Source organism: Camelus bactrianus, chromosome 26 (genome assembly GCF_048773025.1).
Source record: "Camelus bactrianus isolate YW-2024 breed Bactrian camel chromosome 26, ASM4877302v1, whole genome shotgun sequence".
Classification (NCBI taxonomy): Eukaryota; Metazoa; Chordata; class Mammalia; order Artiodactyla; family Camelidae; genus Camelus; species Camelus bactrianus.
The window spans coordinates 10288567-10312386 of NC_133564.1; the positions used below are offsets into that span (position 1 = coordinate 10288567).

A 23820-nucleotide genomic window follows, 5' to 3' on the forward strand; every position below is an offset into this window, starting at 1 on the left:
AAAGAGCATGCTGGCGGAGAATTCTTAAAAATCTCAGCTCGTGATGGTAAGGCTGTTTATTTTAGAAGGGAAATTAAGGCAGTGTAAGCCATTCATTCCGTCAAGAAAGGAAAAAAGTGAATGTGGAAGTAAATTATCAATATTTATTTTTAGAGCAGCTTTGGGCAGTTGGGCAGTGTTAAGTAAAAAGAATTATTAATATTTTGCTTAAGTAGTTCATGGTAACTGGCCTTATTTGACTTCTATTTATTTTGCTTTAAGCATATTACTTAAATAGGTTTATTCCTATCTGTAATTTTATTATAACCATAGTAACAAACTATGTAATTATAGTAATTGTAGCAAAAGCAGCAACAATAGAAAACTTTTTGCACTTTCTGATTATAAGCACAAACAGGTTTCAGCCATCATAAGTGAAGAGATCTTGAACTTTATCTTTACTTTCAATAAGGCCAAGTTTATTCTTCGTTTTTCTACTCGTATTGTTTTAACCACCCTTTTCAAGATGAAGAAGTTATAGAGGTTGAAATAACCACAGATGTGTATCTTTTCCTTGGATATAAACTCCCCAAAATCATCTCACAAAAAGAATTTGTATAGTACTAGCCTACTTTTTATATCTGAGCTTTCTGAAATACATAAAATTTTATTTATCATACATTTATAAAGTATGTAAAAACATAAAACTCGACAAAATATTTTGTTCTAGGATTAGTGTGTGTTCTCAAAATATTTATTTTAAATATATTCTAAAGTTAATACAAAGCAGTAGATGTACAGAATTGTTTTGATAGCCAAGAATATCCTGTTCTTACAGCTTTCATTCTCATTCTTAGTTTTCATCTTGTGTATTTCAGAGCTTTTGAATAATGTTTAATGACATACGAACAGAAATTAAGGTTAAAAAAAAAAGCTGGTTTCAGATGGTGCAGTGCACCTGCAGTCCCAGCATTGTGAAGAGTATGATTGTTCTCAGAATCAGGTGGACAGCCTGTCCCGGCACGTACCTCCGTGTCCAGGGCCCCGGGAGGTCTGGACACGAGGTGTGGGCCGTCACACGATGGGGGCAGGCAGGCTCCCAGTGTCGCTCAGTATGACTCAAGTGGAAACACATTCTCTGGGCCCTCATGTGAGGACATCTCCTAGAATCGCCTTATTTTATGTCATTCTCAGGGACAGAAAATCATTGAATTTAAGACAGGGAAAGACTCACCTATTGTCTAGCCTAAACCTAACCCTTTGTTTTGTGGTGGTAAAATCAAGACCCAGAGCTGTCTTAGGTTGTCCACAGCCCGCCCACCTGCATCGCACCTCTCTGGGAGTCTGTCGTAGGTGAAAGCGTGTGGCTTTTAGACATTCCATAGAGGCTGAAGCTGTGGAGCAGGAAAACCCGCTCTGCACATCCAGTTGTACCTCTCTGGATCTTTGATGTTACAATAAAGGCCTTCTTCCAATGTCTGTTTTCCGTTCAGTTTTCCTCATTGCCCCTGAAGTATCTAAGGTAGATAGTGTGCAGTGAAGTCCATGAGAGCAGGTTACAGAGAGATTCGGTAATAAACATTAACAGGACAGGAATGGAGAGAGAAGCCTTTGATTTAAAAACAAAAATCTTTGAAGTCATATTAACCAATAATTTTTGCTTTCTAAACTTTCATTCACTAATTTCATAAAAAGCACACAAATATATGCTCAATGTAAGAGTGCAAAAAAGGGTAAAATTGTCCTGTCCCTCTTTCCTCCCTTAGCTCCTTTCATTAGTCCATTAAACAGTTGTTTCTGTGCACCTGTTGAGTCCCAGGCTCTGGCCTAGCTCCCAGGGAGATGGCAGAGGAGGCAGCACACCCCTCACAGAAGTGATGTCCTAGCAAGGGGGACAGATAGCTAACGAATGTCAGCATCACATCAGGTCGTGGGCAATGTGAAATAGATCACCAGTTAGGTCAGGGAAGGCTTCTTTGAGCAGGTGACGTTGGCTCACCATCCTGGGCGTGGGAGAAGAGGTAGCCTTGTGACTAGGGAGTCATGTTTTAGCCTGAGGAAACAGCAAGTGCAAATGTCCTGTGGTAGAAAATGCTCCCAGGGGCTGCACTGAGGCCATCATAGCTCTGGGCCAAGGGAGGTTGGGAGGAAGTGTGGTCAGAGAGGCAGCTGTGCCCCCAGTGAGCCTGGGAGTGGTTTGGCTTTGTTGCTAAGTGTGATGAGAAGCCACTGTGGGGTTTTAAACAGGGAGCAGCCAGTTCTGATTTATGTTTTAGATGTAACACTGGATGCTTGATGGGGAACAGGCTGTGGTCAGAGTGCCTGCTAGAGATAATAACTGCCAACAGTTCAGTGAGTTTCCTTCCAGACATTGTGTGTGTGGGCGCACGTGCACAGATACACAAGGGCAGGGAGATGTTTTGGGGGATTTTATTGCATACATAGGATTATATTACTCTGTTGCCTTGCGATTTGCTTTTTTGAAAAATATGTCAGATATTTCCATGTTGGTATCAACAGAGCAATAGATCTACTTCACTTTTTAATATGTTTCAGGTGATAATGAAATTTTTCTGTAATCAATCAGAAACTAAACATTTTGGACTTTGTAGGCCAGGAGGCAACATTAAGCTATGTAGGTACTTATATAATGAGAAATAAACATTTTTACAAAATTTTTAAGGACTGAACTCAAAGTTGAGTACAATTTTTTTATAATACAAGTCAAATGAGAATAGAAATCTACTTTGTGGGGAGGAATAACTTGATAGGGTTCAAAGGGGGTGACCTCATCATCAAAATTGATGGCCAGTGTTTATTCAGGCTGATGTATAGTAAGATTTTACGTATTCCACCTTTGAAAATTGCCGGTTCCCACAGGCAGGCGCTGCCGAGTACTGATACCAGTCCCTGAGCTGATGGTTTTCATCCGGGACGTGTGTCGTTCTGTTCGATTTTTCCCTCACCCGCGCCTTCTAGCACGTCCTGGCGTCGCAGATGAAGCGCTTAGGAAATGAGTGGAAGCGCCTCGGTCGTGCCGTCAAGCGCGCTTTGAGTAGACCCCTTTGCTCCGGCGGCATGGTCTACAGACTGTTGCTGGGACTGTAGCTTGAGCCTAGGAAGTACATCCACGTCAAATCTGTGTGAGGTTGGCGCTCTCCCCACCTGTTTTAGTCTCCGCACCGCAGGACAGCACATGTAGGAAGCCCCTCGGTGTCACTTACGTGTGGGAATGGCTTTCCACCCCTCGTGGTGCGTAGACCTCAGCGCGTCAGACCACTGCCTGAAGCTGGTTGTAACCGCCAAGCAGATAAAGCGGATTCTCTGCCCTATATTCGCACACAGCTTGGCCCTGACTTACTTCTCAGTAACAGGTGGCTGCAGTGCTTCCACTGGTGCCCCACGGCCATCGACAAGAGCAGGAGATCCTTCCCACACCCATGCGCTCACCCGCGTCCGTCGGTCTCACAGAGACGTTGTTTGCTGTGGCCACTGGGATTACACGTCAGCACAGACACGCGCCTTGTCTGAGTGGCTTCGCCGTGTCCCACTGTCACGGCCTTCTTTGTAAGGACTGGTCCCAGCAGAGGCGGGGAAGGCCAGCTCCGGCGGGAAGCGGGTCTCCAGACACCCGGGTGTTGATGACGCAATATGGGCACTCAGGTGGAGGCTGTCCACGGACCGGACGCTTACGCTGAAGGGGCAGGTCTTGTCCTGGGACTGTCTGTACCTCACCCGACAGGTTTACTGGAGGCAGACAGTGCTTTCTGGTAACTGGCCAGCATCAGGCCACCAGGTAGCCTTCAGCCCTGCAGTTTCTCAGGCCATTTAGGAACCAAGTCTTGGGAACGACCCCCAGGTGCCAGCTACGGCACCTGCCCTATTCATCATGCCTTATTCATACTTGAGGGGGGTGTCCTGTGACATTGTAGCCAATCTGGGAGTTTAGCTGAGACACAGTTCTGGCATCCACTACTCTGACGAGCGAGCTGAGGATGCCACTAGTTACAGCTCGTTTCTTTCGTCCATTTTGCCAGTTGACAAAGCATCTGCATTGAGCGAAAGGGTTTGTGGGAGTCGTCTCTGGAGTGCGTGGCGTTTTTGATGCAGAACGAGCACTCGTACTCTGCGTCATGCAGTCTGCTGAAACACCGTAAGCTGCAGTACAGCCTTCAGAAAATGCGCTGTCCTGTCTCTGTGCATTCATCCCTGTGGTGGAGCTGGCACAGGGGGTCTGCTGACTTCGGTTGGTTGGTTGGTTGGTGTTCACTGCCTGCAGCTCTGAGTTGGGAAGGATTAAGAAACTTCATCCAGGACTTGAAGGCAAAAGCGACATGAACAGTAGTGTCTGCTAAGGGAAATGGTTAACATGGTTCAGTCTGGGGTTTGTTTGGATGACAACTTTAATTGATGGAGAATTACAGGCAAACATGCTGCAGTTTAGTAATTGTACAGTACGGTGTATTTCTTCATTCATAACCCCAAGGCACAATTGCATTTCTAATACCCAATTTGTTTTGCAGCCTTTTGAAAGTTTGATAATCTTATTGACGGGTTTGATTAGTCTTACAGAAATCGTCAGGAGATACATCATTTTTAATTGAATTAGTTGAAAATATTTCGTATGTTTTATAGAAGAACAAAGGCCATTCATTTATAGGCACTTACGTATTCTTATACAATGTAGAATAATTTGCATATTCTGAGTATTTCTTCCTGCAAGAGTAAATGATTTACAACTGTACCAGATAAGGAGATATACATGTACATGTATTCCTTAAATATTTTAAGTTGAAGATTGTTGCACTTTTTAACAATTCAAGTAATATGCAGTTGTATTCAGAAGAGCGTTTCTCTCAACCCTCTTCACCAGAACCTGCCAGTCCACTCACAGGAGGTAAGCAGTCAGAACAGCTGGACGTGGGTACTCGGCCTTAACAGGAAGGCTGGCTGGGAGGAAGGTGTTAGAACCTGTTGATTATTTGATTGCTTGGTTTGTTCATTCATATCTTCATTCATGTATTCATTGCTCATATACACCTACGATGATTACTCTGCATCTGCTACGTCCAACACGTGACCACAGGGGGCAGTAAGGATGGAAGGCTCTGTCCCTTTCCCTTAAGGAGCTTAGACAAGCAGGGAAGATGTAGTCACGTTAATCCATATACAAAATCAGGGAATTCAAAAGATGGACAGATTACTCCCAATGGGAAGGGTTATGTGGTATTAAAACTAATTTACATATTTAAAAGCCATATTTTAATTATCTCTACCATGATGATGAAGGAGAAGATTCCACATCATCTTTTGGAGGTCGTGATTAGACTTTATTTTTTGCTTTCTTCATGGTTAACAAAGTGAACTTGATATTTTGTCGGATGAACATACGTATATGTATGTATGTGTTTTCTCCTTAGCTGAGTTTTGCTTGTATAGAACCTGTGAGCTTGCATGTACCCCAAACCCCAGAAGTGTGCACGGAAAGGATTTTTCCTAGGTCTTTTAAGGCTCTTTCCACAGTCTTAAAATTCTGCATTCTACACTGTTTTTAAATAATTCATTATTCAGATTTTAGGTGCCCAGAAGAAATTTCCCATTGGGCCAGTGCTAAAATGTTGAAGTGTATGATTTTATTGTTAAAATTGTGAATTTTTACATCAGTCCTCAGAAGCCCTTTTTGTCTTTGATGTGGTTGATCTTGCAGAGTGTCTTGTGTTAGCAAATGTTAATTGCTTAATTATACTGCTAGTAGTAGTATTAGTCTTAATTCTGTGTCTCAGAGATAGAGAGTAGGATGTGCTGGAGAGTCGGTGTCGGAAATCAGAGTTTGTTTCCGATGCCTCTGCCCTGGCACAACTTTGACATGGACCAAGCTTCTCTTAAGAAATTCAATGGTTTTCTCGACCGTATGTTCCTAATGCTGCATTAGCCTGGTTCTGTCTCCAGAGAGATCTTCCCTCAGTGTCAAAAGTGGCTCTCAATCCTGCTTGTCTCTGTTGGGTGAGGGAAGGTGGTGATTTAAACTAATTCACTCAGAGGGGCGTGAGTTCACTTTCTCACCTTGATGTGCTGGCGTCTGATGATATTGACAACCCAAACACAGTTCTAGTTGGTGAAATTTCAGGCAGTGTAACTTGCTGATAAAAATCGTGGAGCTGTGAAGGTCCTTTCTCTCTGAGTTTGATCTTTTTTTTTTTTTTTTTAAATAGAGACAACGAATCACTTGTATAATGAAGACTGAAAACGAGGGGAGAGAGGAGACCAAGATTTATGACTCTGGTCCTGGGTGGTTGGGAACACTCCCCACCCTGGGCCATGTTGGAGGGTGGGCTGTGGCGCGTCAGCTGAGGTTTCTCGGAGGCGCTCACAATGGGTGCCCATTGGTGGTTGGATTTACCACGCTCTGCCTCGGGTGGGACGTCTCGGCAAGAGACAGCACACTAGGACCCATCCATAACGGCTGACTTCACGGGCTGTGATGAAATCACCTCTGAGGTGATGACAGCCCACTTAGGGAGCAAACGGAGCAAGAGTTCCCGAGAGGTGGGAGAGCCAGGAAGTGGGGGTCGGCGTTTGCGCGCCGAGCTGCGGCAGGGTATCGGGTCCCCCTGCTCTCAGAACTGCTGTGCGCTTTCAGCTGCTTTTGGTTTACCGATGACACCCTTAAAGAAAACACAGTAGTCAGTGATGGTAGGTTTTTGTGAAATGCTGTTTTAACGTAACCACATAAGTCACTTGCGTATATCATTTTGTGACTGCACGATTGTGAAAACATGTTATTAGCAACATCAGTCTGTCTTAAATTTTAAATGGCTGTGACGCATTTTCTAGATCTTTGTCTACAAAATGATTTACAGCCTATTTCACTGGTCTCAGCTAGAACTGAGGCAAATGGTGGTTGTAGATCCTTTTCCACAGAGATGCTAGCAGGCTGCAGGCACATTCATGGTTCAGTAACAGGAGCAGTTGGATCCCAAATTGTATCGTTTGTCTATTTTTATGTGCTTTTGCTTTAAGTAAATATTTGTGTTTTAAAATGAATGAATAGTACATACAATTAACTAGTAACTTTTAATCTCAGATAGTAACAGATTGCATCCATGTCCTGCCCTAGGGGTTAGGAGATGTGAGCACTTTCAAGAGGTGATGTGAGTGTGGTGGAAAGTACTGCATAGATCGGCAGGCAGGCAGGCAGGTAATCTTACCTCCGGAATGAGTGAAAGTGGGAGACTTAGCATAGCTAGATCTTAGCCGGACTGTCGTGTGCACAGTGCCCTTTTACACGACCTACTGACCTGTCCACTCCAAGTGAGATCTCTCTAGCTAGCTGAAGCCACCGCCGGGGTTGGGCAGTCACCTGGGACTGAAATAGGACTGGGAGAGACGTGAAACACAAGGCAAAAAATAGAGGATGTCTGGGGAGGTGGTGGGCTCAGCACAGCACGTGGCTCGTTTGAGCCTCCAGAGGATCAGATTCCGTGTTAGGTTCAGAACCTGACAGTAAAACATCTTGGGGGCCCAGGTTGGAAACAACAGCTTTGAGTTTAACAGAATATTAACCATTGTTGTTCTGCATTTTGTTTTCAGTTAGCTGGAACTCTTTTTTATTTTTTGTTTTTTATATTCATTTACTTGGGGGTTTTTTTTTTTGAGTTTTTGAAAAAATTTTAAAGTACTTTTCATTGTGGTATAATTTCTGTACAGTAAACTACACATATTTCAGATTGGGACCCTATTTTTGAAAGAGGAGTTAAAAGTTTTGAATCAGGCCCTCCTAACTTAATTACATCTGTTTTATCAGATCATCCTATTTTATTGGAAATATCTGCAAAACAGTCATTTTTGTGTTGCGTGATTTTTAATTTCTGATATCACTTAAATTATTTTTGCCTTGTATTACATTCGTTTCTCTGTGTGTGCATTGTCTGCTGGGTTTGTGTGTCTTTGCATCTCCGGTGGGCAGCCCCTGGCCATTAGATACTTGTTGGTAAGTGCGTCAGCGGCTGAGGGGGACAGTGTGAAGGTGGATTGTGTGGGATGGCTGTGGCCAGGACATGAGTGTCCCCTAGGCTGCCATATGCCCTTTGTGTTAGGGTATGTGTTGTCCTACTGAGACCACGTAAGTGGTGCCTGCTGTTCTTAGTCCTTCAGAATACCAGCTAAGTCACGTAGTAGTCAGACTATTTGGGGAGGGAAGAACAAGGAGCACCAGATAAAGTTGTGGCTGTAGGTGAATCAGGTCAGAGTACACGCTTCACACTGCACTGGTGGTTACTTAGGATTCCCACACCTTTTGGCATCTAATGAAGCCGTGTTTCCCTTGATGAATGTCTTCTTTTTGGTTTGTGTGTCTTCGTGACAAGACGTGGGTCTCAGGCGGGAGTCTGCGGGGAGTAAAAGCACCAGCTGTTGATTGTGGGTTGTGACCCGGAGCTTGATCCTGAGGGCTGCTTTCTGCAGTCACTCTGACCCCAAGGCCGACATTGCTTATTTCCTCTAACATAGAACTGCCTTCCCTGAGTAGCTGGCTTTTGATCATTATGCAAAATCCCCAGAATTGCTGGAGTGTGAACAGTGCAGAAGGTACAGGCATCTGTTTCCTTGCATCATCAGCTGGACAGATGGGCTGCTGTAGAGCTGGGACATTGTCACCCGACGTTGTTTCTGACCCTTGAGTTAAGTGATTGCTGGGGATATCGTAGTGGAATAAACCGAGCATTCTAAATAGACCTCAAAGGAGGAAAAAAAAATGCAGTGCGTATTTTAAAAGACCATACTTTCTTATTACCAGAATGCGTAAATAACTTAAATATTTTTTATTTGGCTCAAGTTGCATTGGTATTCAGTCCATGTAAAGTTCTAACTAATCTTCAGTCCTCTTGGGTTTCAGGTGTTAAAAGTGGACCAACAAGGCACGATGTCTTGGATGGCTCATGGGAAGGCCTGACGGACCTCATCAGACCTCACAAGGAGTCGAAGGAAAGAGAGACAGGCCAAAAGGTTGGTGTGTGAAAATGCTGTTTAAACTCGCCAGGGCTGCTGCTCCATGATGTTCTGCTCTGGGTTCATGAAACACAAGCTCATCTGTCCATTTGAGTTTAAAAATTAATTACGGTGGATGTTGGGAAACTCTGGCAATAACAGCGGGCATGCCAGTCACATTCGGGACGGAGTTACGGCTGGTGGGACCAGGTTTCCCCTGCCACTTTGCCAGGGCGCTGCTTGCGTGTAACGGTGCTGCCAGCTTCCCTCAGGGAGAGCACTTCGGGCGTGCCAGCGAGGTCGTTGCTTCATAATCCGGGCGAACGTTCACTGGGCAGGAGGTGAAGAGCCCGAGCGCCGTCCCTGGCGAGCTGGCCGAGGCCTGGCCCGCGGCCGTCAGGGTGGGTGGTTCCCGTGCTGGGGCTGCAGGGCCAGCTCTTCCTCTCCGTGCGCTCCCCTGGGGAACCCAGGGAGGGCTGGACGCTGGGTGACCCTTCAACATCCGCTCTCCTGCTGAAAGTTCGAGTTAGCCATTCATAGTCCTGTGCCTGGTTTTCACGAGGCTGAGAAGGTATAACACCACGGAGTCCGAGTTCCAGGCTGCAGTGCTAAGCCAGTAACAGACGGGGCAGGGTGGAGAGCCTGCCCCGGGGCACCTGGCCCCGGCCACCAGGCCCAGCAGCCGTGTCTCACCCCGGGGGAGAGGAACGGGACCCCTTCCTTATCCTGGCAGTGGTTGAAAGAAGTTAAAATTACCACGCAGATTCCATGAACGTCTGCTGTAAGTTGGTAGAAACTCAGGTTTCTTTACCAACGCTTTCTGGTTTGTCTCAAAGAAACAGAGCCAAAAAATGGAAAGGAACCACCTTCCGGGCAGGGCCACAGTTTTGCTGGGGAGGAGATTTGTGGGGTCCCCTGACATGTGAGTGGCTGAGCGACACCAGGCTCCCTGTGTCTTGACTGTAGTGACCGTCCCAAGGCTGGTACATGGCCTCCCTGGGACTGAGCCTCTGCAGAGAGCTGGTGCCCTGGGGCTGCATTTATGCCGTTTCCCTGTGTGCCAGCCTCCATCCTGATTGCAGTATGGCCACCTACCTTTTTCCTTTGGGAAAAATAAAGCAAAATCCTTATTGATCTTCATTCCATGGGCATTTACTCAGTGTGTGGTACTGCTTCTGGACAAGAAAACCCAGCTTTTCCTAAGTGGCTCTGTTTGTAAATCGCACTTTGGAGCTGTCTCTGCTGAGCAGGGTTGTCCCTGAGAGGACACAATAGGTCAGAGCACAGAAACGTGTGCAGCTGGCTTTCCTGAGCTCGGAGGCTTAGAGAGAAATGAGAGGCCAGACACTTCAAACTATACAGTACACTTACTGACAGTGACAGATCAAATGCTTAAATCACTACAGATTTCTTTGTGTGTGTGTGGGGGGTAATTAGGTTTATTTATTTCATTTATTTTTTAATGGTGGTACTGGGGAATGAACCCTCGTGCATGCTAAACACGCGCTCCACCCCTGAGCTCTTCCCTCCTCCCCTCTACAAGTTTTTTAAACAGAGTAGCAAACAAGTGATGAATAATAGCTAACATATATTCCCATAATTGCTTCTCACATTTTTACTAGAATGTGAGCCCTTCAGTACATAAGGTTTAATCGTTCTGTGCTCACTGCAGTGCAGTACGACACACAAAACAGTTTAGTAAATATGTGCTGAATGAATAAGAGCTGCACGAATTTCCCTTCTGCTTTTGGAGTGAACATCTTGTTCTGTTTCTGGTGCTTTTAACCATCCCACAATAATGCCATAATCATCATAATACATCTCATTTCCTTTTGAATATTCTTGTGAACTTGTAAAGTGGTCTCAAATCAGTGAAAGATGGGAGGTTCTGCATTGCAGTGCATCATTGCTACAAGCGCTGACTCCCCTCCGTGCTGGTGCTGTCCCGTTGGACAAGCTACTCAGTGCGTCTGTGCCTCTGCTTCCTTGTGTATAAAACAGGCACAGTCACAGTGCCAGCCTCAGAGGGCTTATGCTAACTAAGGGAGTTGAAACATGCAAGGACTTGAGGATGACAGATGTCTGATACATAGAGACACTCGGTAAATGTTAGCTGTGTTTTCCAGCATAAGTGTGGGTGAAAATTACACCCACACACGAACTGTCCTCTGTTTTGCAGCTGTTCTCAAAGTAGACTGGGTGGGTCTCTCTGCCTGCCCGCTTCCCTAGCCTCTAGAGATGTCTTTAGTCAAAATGGCCCTCCAAGTTCTGGACTGGTCCAAACTTTGTGTCTTACTGGACCTACTGACCACAGTCATGCTGGGGCCAGAACAGCGCCCAGGGCATGGGAGGGAGGGAGAGCTGGGGTGTATTTGAAAAACTCCGCACGTGGTTCTGACACGATGGTCATCCTTCCAGGTGAGAACCTGTCACAGGGGTAGATGGAGCCTCACCTCTTTAGGTCTTTAGCACGAAATCACCCCCTGGCACCCGCCCAGGAGCACAGGTCTCCCAGTGAGTGGTCCCTGCTCTGGGGATTTGCTTCCCTTTTCTCTAAGGTCAGTAGAACCACCTGGAAATAACCAGGATTTCTCAGCAGACCTGTGTGAAGGGTACATAATGGGCTCCGTGTCACCACTGACAGCAGCCATTCCTCAAGCACTGGGACCTCTTTTTAGAATGAGTTTTCTGTTTGGCCGCCACATGGAGGTGCAGAGGGCTCTGATCGTGCCTTTAGTGTGGAGGTGGTAGATTTGGAATTACAGCCTGTTCGCGTCTGGTGGGGAGAAGGCAGAGGAGCCAGCAGCCACAAGAGAGGAAACCCAGGGCTGCGGGGACGATACGGGGGCTTGCCCGCCACCTGCAGGGAGGGGGACGGGGGTGGTGGGGGCTAGAAGCCTTTCTGAATAAAGAAGTCGGGTACTGGAGCCACTTTTCATTTAAAACATTATTTTCCTCAGTATCATCTGTCCTCTAAAATGTCCCCGAATGAGTCTCGCTGCTCTGCTGGAAACTCTCGGGTTTTATGAACGTGCTTTTACAACTTGCGGTAATTCCGGGGCTCGGGCAGTTTGCCATTAGATAGTGTGCCTGGCTGGAAGCATGCAGTCTTGTGGGTTGTTTTTAAGTTTAGCTTTCAAGTTGAAATAGCAGTGACTCATCCAAACGACAGGTGATATTTATTTTGTTTCTTGACATCTCTGCATGAGTGTGTTGTTGTCAGTCACTCGGGGGAATTGCCACACTTCCTGGAGGATGACACCCCTGTAAACGTCCCCGTAAGTCACTCCCCTTTGTTCAGACCCTCCACGCACAGTAAGGTAGAGCCTGTCACCCAGGAGGCCTCTGAGTGCGGACGGTTTGAGGGATGGGCTGCAGACTCCACAGGGGCCTTTGACTTGTAATCAGGCATTTGAAGGGTCTGTAATTGCTTTGATGAACCATTTCTGGCCACGCGCACCCGAAGCTGGCAGTGGGGGGCGTGTGCTGGTTGTGCCAGGTGTCCAGTCCGCCAGCAGATGTGACTTGGTGAAGCCATCAGAAAATCCGCTTCCTCTCGGTGGAGCGACAGCTTTGGCTCGGTCATCGTGTTGTTTTTCTCCTGTTGGGTATGAGCAAAAAATATTTAGATAGAAAACATGAAAAAAGAATCTTCAAAGAGCTCCATTTTTTTTTTTTTTTACTGTGTTTTCTGTGTTCAGTGACTGACGTTGTGTGCACTGTGAAATGTGTGCTTCAGAAACCGCCAAGTGTGTCTTGTTCTGGAGGTGGTGGGCCTGAGGGCCTGTCGGGACGGTGCCACGTCCATTCTCGTGAGCCTCCGTGGTCGTGTTGGGCCATGTAAGGTAGAGGCCAGGGTAGTCCTTCCCGCCCCCACCCCCGGGAGGGGCCAGAGACAGAGGAAACTCCAAGAAGCCCTTCGACCATCTGCTGCTGGGCATTTGTGCCCGGGGCGGATTCGGGACGCGTGTTCCAAATGCAGGTAGTCACGGCCGCTGGTTTCTAAGGTCCAGCTTGCTAAGTATGGCATCTGGGGGATGTTAGCCAAATGACAGTAAACCATGGTAACCTGGCTTACAAATATCCAGTTCATCTCTTTAAGATAAGCAAAAACCCAAACAAACAAGTAACTTGCTGAAGTAGCGAACCTGAATCTTTTAAAAACCCAACAAAACAGGTCCTTTGGGAGGGAAGGAACTGAAGACAAGGGAAAGACACACAGCCCCATGACCCCCCAACCCATGTAAATGCTCATTCTTCGCTGAGCAGCCACTGCCCAGGGAGGCGCTCGTGCCCGAGTGTCGATTGCACCCCCTCAGCCCTGCCCCACCCGCCATCCTGCACCCACTCTGTTCTCAGACCTCTGCTCCAAGCTAGTCGCGGTCACTCTGTTTCTCTTAGCAGTCATTAGTCTGGGAATATGACTCACTTCTGCCCAATGAGATGCGGAGGGAAGTCTTACTGGGAGGTTTCTGGAAAAAGTGTTCCCTCACTTGAGACGGCCCTGGGAAGAAAAGCTGCCCTGCCCCTCAGAGCTTTGTTACGGCTGGACGTGTCCCCGGGAACCAACCGTGCAGCCCGGGGACCAGGCCAAAGAGCGAACCCAAGAGAGGAAGCGGGAAGGGGCCTGCCAGTCTCACGGCTTCTCTCCACTGACATCAGAGAGATGTTTGGACAAGGGACACGTTGCAGCGTTTGTTATGTTCCTAAGATCTGACAGGATGTCCGCATACAGAGATGTGTAGCAGTGAGCATCCGTCCAAAGGCTGGATTCCACTTAAATGTGCGTGGTTTTCCCAAGCAGGTTTTTCACATCTTCTCTGGAGGAGCAGTGATGTCCTCTCCAATCACAAGATATTTATTACTTCTCTTTAAGTCTATTCAGCTCTCTCTCCTCGGTTTCAGAGTTATTGCTTTCCAAATAATACTTAGGGATATGAATTATTGGCTATTAGTAGTTTCAAAAAAAGAAATAAAAATAACATTATTCAGACGGAAAGGAGTTAAATGCGAGAGTGACAGATAAAACCACAACTCAAAATCAATGAGGCATTATTATAGACTGTTAGAAAATAAAATAGGAGGCATTTCAAATAGGTTTTGGCATATGCTTTTGTGGCTTTTGGATACGAGTTGAGATTTCGTTAATATGTCAGTGGTGAGTCAGTGTAACACACAATGGCTGTGAAGCCGGGGCAGCCCGGTCCCGGGCACTTCTTACTCTGGTCTTCGTTATCAGTGAATTTCAGTTCCAAAAACTTTTTTTTCTGTTGAAGTTGTGCTGTGCTATTTTGCTGCAGAAGTGTCTTCTGCTTTTTACTTCTAAATAAATCCACTAGTTGTTATCTAATTCTGTTCATTTAGAAAAAGGCACTGAGGTCTTCCTCAGCATTGATCAGATGGCAGCTTTTTTCTTTGTTTCTGGTATTTTTCACTGTCCTCAGGTGAAGTCTTAATACAAAGGCAGGACAAGGGATGGGAGACTGGGAATCAGGCACGTGGAGGAGGCTGCAGGTGTGCTGTGAGCCCCGAGGGCCAAGGCTGGAGGGGACAGTGTGTGTCTTTGTCCTATCACCTCAGGGGTTAGGATTTCAGTAGGAGTCTGTAAGGGGTGAGGGACACAGACGTTCTATCCATAAGTGTGTTCCTTGCATTAGGGCATGATTGCCTCTTGCCCCACCCCCATTTAGGGCCAGGAGATGGGTGTACGTGTAGACCCGATGGGCATTTCAGTTTTAGATAAAGCATCTCAATAAGTGAGGTGATACATGTATTTTTGTTTTAGCAAATTGGGTATTAATGAATAACTTAGATGTACATTTTCTCTGTGGTTTATTTTTTTTTTTACTATAAACATTTATCTTTATCCAATATGTGAGTATTCAAAACATACTGATGCTTTACTGGTCACGCTTACTGCATTATTGAGGACATTTAGAAAAGTTTTTTTTTTTTGTTTTTTTTTTTTTAAAAAAACAACCTGAATATTAAGAGTCTCTAACCCTAATGGAAAACAAATTTCACATAAGGAAAAAAGGTAGAAGTTAAGCTACAAAAAGATTCATGTAAGAAAGTTAAAGATTTTGCACCAACTTTTTGCAGTGAACCCAGCTTTTGATCATAGAATTTATCATGCAGTTAAAAAGGGGATCAGCAAAACGAAGCTCACAGTCTTGTGAGCGGCTTGTTTTTAAAAAAACTGGGGTCTCTCAGATCCGCAGATTGCCTTTCTAAAGACACCTAAGTGATGTGGCTGCCGGGGCTCTGGGTAGTAGAACATCCTCAGGGTGTGATTTGAAGACAGTTCCCAGAATTTATCTTTTGTCATATTTGATTTGCTCATTTTTATTTTCCCAGCAGCCCAACTTCACACACACACACACACACACAGACACACACACACACACACACACACACACAGACACACACACAGACACACACACACAGACACACACACACACAGACACACACACACACAGACACACACACACACAGACACACACACACAGACACACACACACACACACACAGACACACACACACACACAGACACACACACACAGACACACACACACACACACACACACAGACACACACACACACAGACACACACACACACACACACACACACAGACACACACACACAGACACACACACACAGACACACACACACACACAGACACACACACACACAGACACAGACACACACACACACACAGACACACACACAGACACACACACACACAGACACACACACACACACAGACACACACACAGACACACACACACACACAGACACACACAGACACAGACACAGACACACACACACACACAGACACACACACAGACACACACACACACAGACACACAGACACACACAGACACACACACACACAGACACAGACACACACACACACACAGACACACACACACACAGACACAGACACACACACACACACAGACACACACACAGACACACACACACACAGACACACACACACACACAGACACACAGACACACACAGACACACACACACACAGACACACACACACACAGACACACACACACACAGACACACACACACACACAGACACACACACACACAGACACAGACACACACACACACACAGACACACACACAGACACACACACACACAGACACACACACACACACAGACACACAGACACACACAGACACACACACACACAGACACAGACACACACACACACACAGACACACACACAGACACACACACACACAGACACACACACACACACAGACACACAGACACACACAGACACACACACACACAGACACACACACACACAGACACAGACACACACACACACACAGACACACACACAGACACACACACACACAGACACACACACACACACAGACACACAGACACACACAGACACACACACACACAGACACACACACACACAGACACACACACACACAGACACACACACACACAGACACACACACACAGACACACACACACACACACACACACACACAGACACACACACACAGACACAGACACACACACACACACAGACACACACACAGACACACACACACACAGACACACACACACACACAGACACACAGACACACACAGACACACACACACACAGACACACACACACACAGACACACACACACAGACACACACACACACACACACACACACACAGACACACACACACACAGACACACACACACACACAGACACACACACACACACACACACACACACACGATTCTGGCTCTGCCCGTGGGCCAGGTGAGCCTGCATTAGTGGTGAACAAGATCAGTAATACTGGCGAGTGTGTGCGTCACCTCCTCACTTCTTTTCTCAGGAAAAGCATTTCCACTGTTTACTTACGAAATGGTACCTAAACCTGAAACATTTCAAAGAATGTTTTATTTTTAAAGTGTTTCTCTTTTATCACTAATAAAACAGGTACCTTTGTTTAATTTGCCCTCCCTTTGATCTAATTAAAACAAAATCAACTAGACTATTTCCCAAATACTCATATTCACAATGTATTGATATCAAATGTGAACTCCTGATCTTACTCTGTTCACATCTACGTACACAGTTAAGCATTTCAGGGCTTCAGTCGTAGAATGCCCATTACAGAAAGAAGGAAAACAGTCCTTTTATGTTTTGAACATTGTTGTTCATTAAAAAAAGAAAACATAGCACTCTGTTCCTTAAAAAGAAAACACTTGTCCAAATACAGCTATACGACACCGAAAGGTAATCAGAGCAAAGCTCTGAGAGGTCGTCACGTGAAGGAATCCACTGACCCGGGAGGGACAACTCACGGTCGTGAAATGCTGTGCTCAATTTAGGGAAAAGCACTTTCTGGAAGTTCTAAAGTGGTGAGTGAGGGGTGATAGCCAGATATGGAAGGAAACCAGAAGAACTGGAAATTTGCTAAGGATTGGCAGTTTGGGCAAGGTAACAGGATCTGGGCCAACAGGCAGATGGAGATGGAAACTGGTCTTCCCATAGAGGTGAAGGAGGTCAAGTACATCTCTACAGGACGAAACAGAATTTTTGCATCTGTCAGTTCCATGCAGTGTGCAAAGAGGCACAGAATATAACTCGGGGAACGGGGCTAGAATCTGAAGTCCTGGAATGGTGTGCTGTAAACAGTGCATAGTTTCCCATAGAAACAGACTTTTTTTTTTCCTGTAGTCCCTCCCCCAATAATCAAAGAAAGATTATTTATGATCGCAAAGCCAGGCTGGCCTCCTTAGATGTGTTTACATAGGTGCAGCAAGAAAGGTAATTTACCACCTAGGCTTTGGGTTTGATTTGTGGACGCTTTCATGAGGAATCTTAGATTGCACTTTTAAAAGCCTCTTGGGGTAAGGAAGCCAAGCCAAGAGCTTGCTGTCACATTTCACCTGTAGCGCTTATGAATGTGGATGAGTTCCTTTCTTCTGAGTCCCCCACCGTATCCTGTAGTTCTAGGGCTTGTTGAAAAGTGACCTCCCTTCTCAGCTGTACGTCTGCCAGCCCTGTAAGCCAGGTATCAGCCGCTCAGTAAATGAGTTGCAAGGATATACTGTACTGCACAGGGACTGTAGCCAAAGTATTATAATACCTTAAAATGGAATAGAATCTATAAAAAGTTTGAATCACTGTTATAACTTGAAATGAATACAATATTATAAATCAACTCTACCTCAATTTAAAAAAACACAAGGGAATCAAATTTTTTTAAAGAATACTTTTTTTTTAAGCACTGTTTAAAATACAGGGAATTCAGTTTTGTTAGTATCTGGGAATTTTAGGAATATTGAGGTTATAGGTAATTATTTCTAAGTCAAGAGCTTCTTTAAGAAATTTTATAGTAACAAGTGGTAACACCATCTCAGGATGAGAGAGAATGGCCTTTACAGGAAGACACAGAGACACACACAGACAGACAGAGACAGACACACACACACAGACAGACAGACAGAGACAGACACACACACACACCCACACCCACACACACACCCAGAGCTTGTAATTTCAATTTTAAAATTTCACTCACGGCTCAAAATTTCTCATGGCATAAACACAGAAATACAAAACCCAGTCCAGATATCTACTCCCTGGTGGCGTGAAATTCTTAATAGTTCTGAGCTGAAAGTAGAAAAATAAACAGAGAACTAAGAAGGCAGATTCTCTGTCATCTTTCAGGCAACAAAGTCAAGATCTGTGTGAACTATGAACCAGAGATCACAAGTGGTCAGACCATGAAACCAAGAAAGTTGGCACCAGAAACCAAGGGAATACTTGGAAAGAATAAAAATCAAATTTTTACTGTGGTGTCAACTGACAGGAGTCTGGAGTTCGGGACGGGAGCTGGACTCAGTGCTGGGACCCTGTACCACCGCTCAGGAAAGGCGCACGGGGACTCCTTCAGCCCTGGTTGCCTGGGTGGGGAATCAGGGCCAGCCCCATCCAAGTCGCTGCTCCAGAACCACACGACAGAATGCACGAGACAAGTAAGAAGGGTTGTAGGAGGGGCCCGTCCACCGAAGAGGAGCGGCCTGGGGCTTTGGGGAGGCAGGTAGACAAGGAGCTGCCAGCAAGTCGGAAGCACGCAGAGGGTGGAGGTGGTCTCTTCTGAGTCACCGAGGAGGAGCGCTGGTGGGGCCTCTCTTGGGGGCAGGAGAAGGCAGCCCTTTCAGTTGTGTTTTTCCAAGAAAAGGAGAGAGGGGGGCGGTTTCCTGACCGCTGTTCTAGGTTCTGGGGCTCAGGGCTCAGGTGAAGTTCAGGCTTGTGGTGGAGAGTCAGCGTTCCACAGAATGGGAATGTGCCTTGCAGGACGGGAAGATCGAGGTCTCGGTCCTCAAGGACCCCTTCACTTTTCAACACTGAATACGTTTGGTTCTAATAAATGTTGGCTTGTCCCTTTTGGTCTTTTCCAATAATATTAAACAAGATTTACTGGCTGTTATTAGATTTGTGCTCTGTGACTGTCACCTCACATAAAAATTCTGTGGTGCGGATGGAGGAGGGTCTGGTGACCGTCACTAGCAGGGAGTGAAGGGGCCGAACTTGCTCCCCGTTTTTATTACCTGCAGTGAAATGTGACATCCAGCCGGGGGTACATAGATAAATGACTCAATTAAAAATGGCTTGCATTCTCACGGAATTACATACCGTGAGGGTCATAATTTACAAAACTGCTAGGATTAATATTTGCTTTCAACAAAATTATTAATCGTATAGCACCCTGGGAGTAATTCATTGTCTTTTTTTCTTAGATGAGACACATGAGGTCAGGAAAGGCCAAGTGGCCTGTCAAATACAAAATCACGAACACGTGAGCTGTACAAAGATGTCCCGAATTTCAGTCTTATTCTGGGTAGTCTTATACTAGCATCTAATTCTATTTATTGTGCTTCTCTTTGTAAAATTGACAGTTATAAAATATTCTCCAGGAGTGATAGCATTCTAAGCGGAGGAAAGTTACGTTGAATTTTGTGTATAGAAATTTTACTCCACTCCATAGAGCACCTGGAGGTACTGTGAGGGATAGCTCCTCGGGCTTTGGTTTGAGTTTCCCAGGTGACTGACTAGTGGTGTGGAGCATCTTTTCAGCTGCTGCGGGCCATTTCTGATGCTGTGTGAGGGGAACTGGTTTCTCGGCTTCCTTTTCTGATTGTTCGTTACTAATGTATAGGAGTACAACTGATGTTTTTTGTGCATTGATTTTGTAGCCTGCAACTTTGCTGAATTCTTTTGTTAGTTCTAACAGTTTTTCTGGATTCTTTAGGGTTTTCTGTGTGTAAGGCCTTCTCATCTGTGAATAGATAGTTTCTATGGTGTCTTCTGTTTCTCATTTTCTTGCCTGATTGCCTGCCTAGAACAGTAGCTTAGTTTTGGACACGTCTTATTTAAGATCCTTATCAGACCTCTGGATGAGGATGCCAGGCAGGCAGTAGGATTTTTGCGTCTGGGCATCGGGGAGCAGGTGGTGCGCTAGGATGTGGAACTGGGGGTTGTCACGTGTTGCTGGTGCATGCAGCCAGTGTGAGGGTCGCCTGGGGGGTAAGTGGAGAGGAGGAAGAAAAACAACCCGAGGGTGAGTCATGGAGAAGCCTAGCATCGCAGAAGTCAAGAGGCTTTCCTCTTCCTGCTCCCTCCTCCCTTCAGTCTAGAAATGGGCACTTCCCATGGAGAAAGTCCTACAGGCTTCTTTGAGATGGTTCCACAGAAGTAGACGCCTTGGAACGGCCTCCTCTTGGGTTTTACCTGGGGCCGCACCGCCGGGCCTGTGTCGTGTTCATCCGAGGACGACACGGAAACCCGGGATTAGCTGCAGTCAGGATCTCACTCGATGATGAGAGGCTGGTCTCCAGACTCTGCCCAGGAGCTGTGCTGAGGACGTTCCAGTCGGGTCTGAGACAGGGGAGACCCAGCGGAGGACGCTCTGAGGGGAAACCAGAGGGCAGGGCGGCCACCCCCGGCCACGAGCGCACCTGCGTTTCCCACCATTCTTCCTTTGAGTCTTTTTGATTTGTGTGGCCTCTTCCTCCACCTCCCCTCAGCGCACCCAAGTGGCACACCCTTCAGTCCTGCCACTGTGTCCCCTGGGGTCCCTCGGGCGCCTTTGGTTCCTCCTCCTCATTCACTCAGGACACCAGGACGTGTGTGATGGTGAGTTTGTGGTTACACTGAGCAGCTGGTCAAATTTGAATACATCACACGAGCTGAAGAGTGTGTGAGTGATGTGTGTTCACGTTCGCTTTGGCTTAACATGCACCGAATTATTATTAAACAGTAGTCGTTTCCGGCTGGTGGAGCTCCAGGGGGGTTTGTGTGTCTAACTGTAGATTTCTAAAGCATTTAATTTTTTGCCATCAGCGTGTATTCCTTATACAAGTAAAAAGTATTTTAAAGCCTTTATTTAAAAAAAAAATTTAGAATTCCAATTAATAGGAGATGCCAACACATAAATAAGCAGTCCCATTACCTGTGCTCTGTGTGCAAGGGCTGAAGGAGTTTGCTTGACTCAGATGACAGAAGCTTAAGCATTACTGTGTACCTGTGTCTGAGACAGAACACGGTTGCCCAGAAGCCTTAGGAAAAATGGTTTTTAAGCCTGTGAAACAAAAAATGCCTTTCTCACCCTCTTCTTCCTTGAAGGGGTCTGCTCTCTAACTGCTAGATGGACTTCCGGAGGGAAGCATTTCTGTTTTCCTCCTCTACCTCCTGTCCTGGATTATTTTGGATTGGTTTGGGAACAATATCTGGGTTTCTATCTCCTGGGCTGTTTTTTTTTTCTAGGAATATAAAGGGTTTTTTTTTTTTCCCTCTGATATATACTTAAATGTTTATTTTTAAGTGATGTAATTTTTCAGAAAAACGTATTAAAGTTTATTTCTGTGGGAAAAATATTTTTTATATTTTTGACTGTTTTTTTGTTCCTTCTCTTTTGAAATCTCTAGCCAACAAGAACATTAGTCATGACGAGCATGCCATCTGAGTAAGTACGCATTGTTTTGAAAACTTTCTACTCAATGTAAAATTTTAGACTTTTCGTTCGCACACTGTGTGGCCGGGCTCTTTGGGCAGCTCCTCGAGCTGTGGTGTGTCGCTGTTTCTGTGTGTAATTAACATTGGAGTTAGAGGATCACTGGAAATAACAGAGGTGGTTGAGGAGTTTAGCACTGAAGACCTTCTGAGTGGTTCAGAGGCATGACGAGGCATTACGGTATTGGCTGTTCCTCTTGCCTGGTTCACACCTAATGGCTCTGCGTGTCCACCACCCCCACCCCGTGAATGTCCTGTAAGTGGAGCATCACTGGCTGCAGCATTTCCCTTAAAGGTCTTAAAGAAACATTTTTGGTGGTATTAAAGCAGCTCTCTGCACGTTGCAGGAGAGTTCATAGCTTGCTGAAGGGCTCTTGACGTCTTCCTTAGACATTTTGCACAATATGGCACATCCAACACAAATATGGTGCCATATTCTTTGCAACAGATTTTTGAATTCTTGTTTAAAGGGGAAAAGTTTTTTATACATCAATCCTAAGTTTAAGGGTTTCAAGAGGTTCATGAAAACACAGGGACATTTCAGTGAAAAATAGGCTGCGAAAAGAGTACACGTTCCCAACACTTCCGGTAGCAAAGTCCCTTTCCTGTCGTGGCTTGGCATTAAAGGGACTGATAATTCAAACACCCAACGTTTCCTAGTGAGAAGGGAGACACTCAGTTTTTATCACTGTCTTGTGAAATATATTGGACATCCTGAATAGTCTAATACAGAAATGAATATTGAATACAAGTATTTTTTAAAGTCTATATTTTAAAATTAAATTTAAAAAAGAACTTAATAGCTAGTTATTTGCTCAATCAAAGGTTTGAGAATTGGACTATTTAGTCCATATTTTCTTTGTTAGTCTTTCTTGCCCCATGTGTACTTCTTGTCTGAAGTTAGGAGCGAGACCTCAGTGTTCTGAGGCTGCATTCAATGAGCCTTGTCTTGAAAAGATGATTGTTACTGATCAGCACATCCAGAAATAGCTGGCTGCTGCCAGACATGGAATGAGAGTCACAGACATGCGGGAAGAGAGCATCTGGGTTAGAGGGTTTCACTTCTTTTTGCCTTATGTTCCCCCAAATTTAATATTTTCCAATAAGCACAGTCCCCCTGGTTGAAGTGGTGATGGGGCCCGATCTTGACTCATCCATCTTCCATGCCCTTGGGATCCCTGAGAACGTCACACAGGATAGAGGTCAAGCCTTCATTGTGCAACTGAAGAAACGGGTCTTGTGATGGACAAACCCAGGATCATTGGTGATAAAAATAAGAAATGCCATGAAGTGGACAGGGGTTTGTGAGAGACAGTCTGCGTCAGCATGGGCAAGAACCAGCTCCTTGCCTTTGTAGTACAGTTTTTGGAGAGGACAGTTTATTTCCTGACTGTGTACATTGTAGTGCAGCTCAGGGAGCCTGCCTGTTGTTTGTGTTTTACCGGGAATCTCCTAAACTTGCCAGGAGAGAGGAAGGGAAGAGAGAACAGAAGGCATAGAGAGGTGATCGTAAAAGGAAGAGAGGAAAAATGAAGGAAGTTAGAGAGGAATAATATTTAAAAAGAAAAAAAAAAGGTACTTGAGGCACTGAGGGAATGACAGACCAGAAGCAAAACGATGATGACAATGATGAGGTTTGTGAAATTAAGGCACCTCTGAGATTCCAGGTTTGCCCTGAGATTCCATTTGACAATTTAATCAATAGGGCTTTTTTACCCTCTTAGAAAAATTATGTGGTTGACTCTCGATAAATATTACGTTTCAAAATAAGTGAGAAGCTTTGTTTTCAAAATCGTG

The 23820-nt window shown here is 45.5% G+C and overlaps 1 protein-coding gene across 6 annotated transcripts in view; it reads left to right on the forward strand.

The window, feature by feature from the left end:
* Window positions 1-23820, forward strand: part of MCPH1 (microcephalin 1) — a 188071-nt gene that overhangs the window by 27603 nt on the left and 136648 nt on the right. For all 6 annotated transcript variants that reach the window (XM_074353774.1, XM_074353777.1, XM_074353775.1 and 3 more), the window contains 2 exons: window positions 8873-8982; window positions 21939-21976. In XM_074353774.1, coding sequence (XP_074209875.1) covers window positions 8873-8982; window positions 21939-21976 — 148 coding nt within the window. The remainder of the gene's footprint in view (window positions 1-8872; window positions 8983-21938; window positions 21977-23820) is intronic.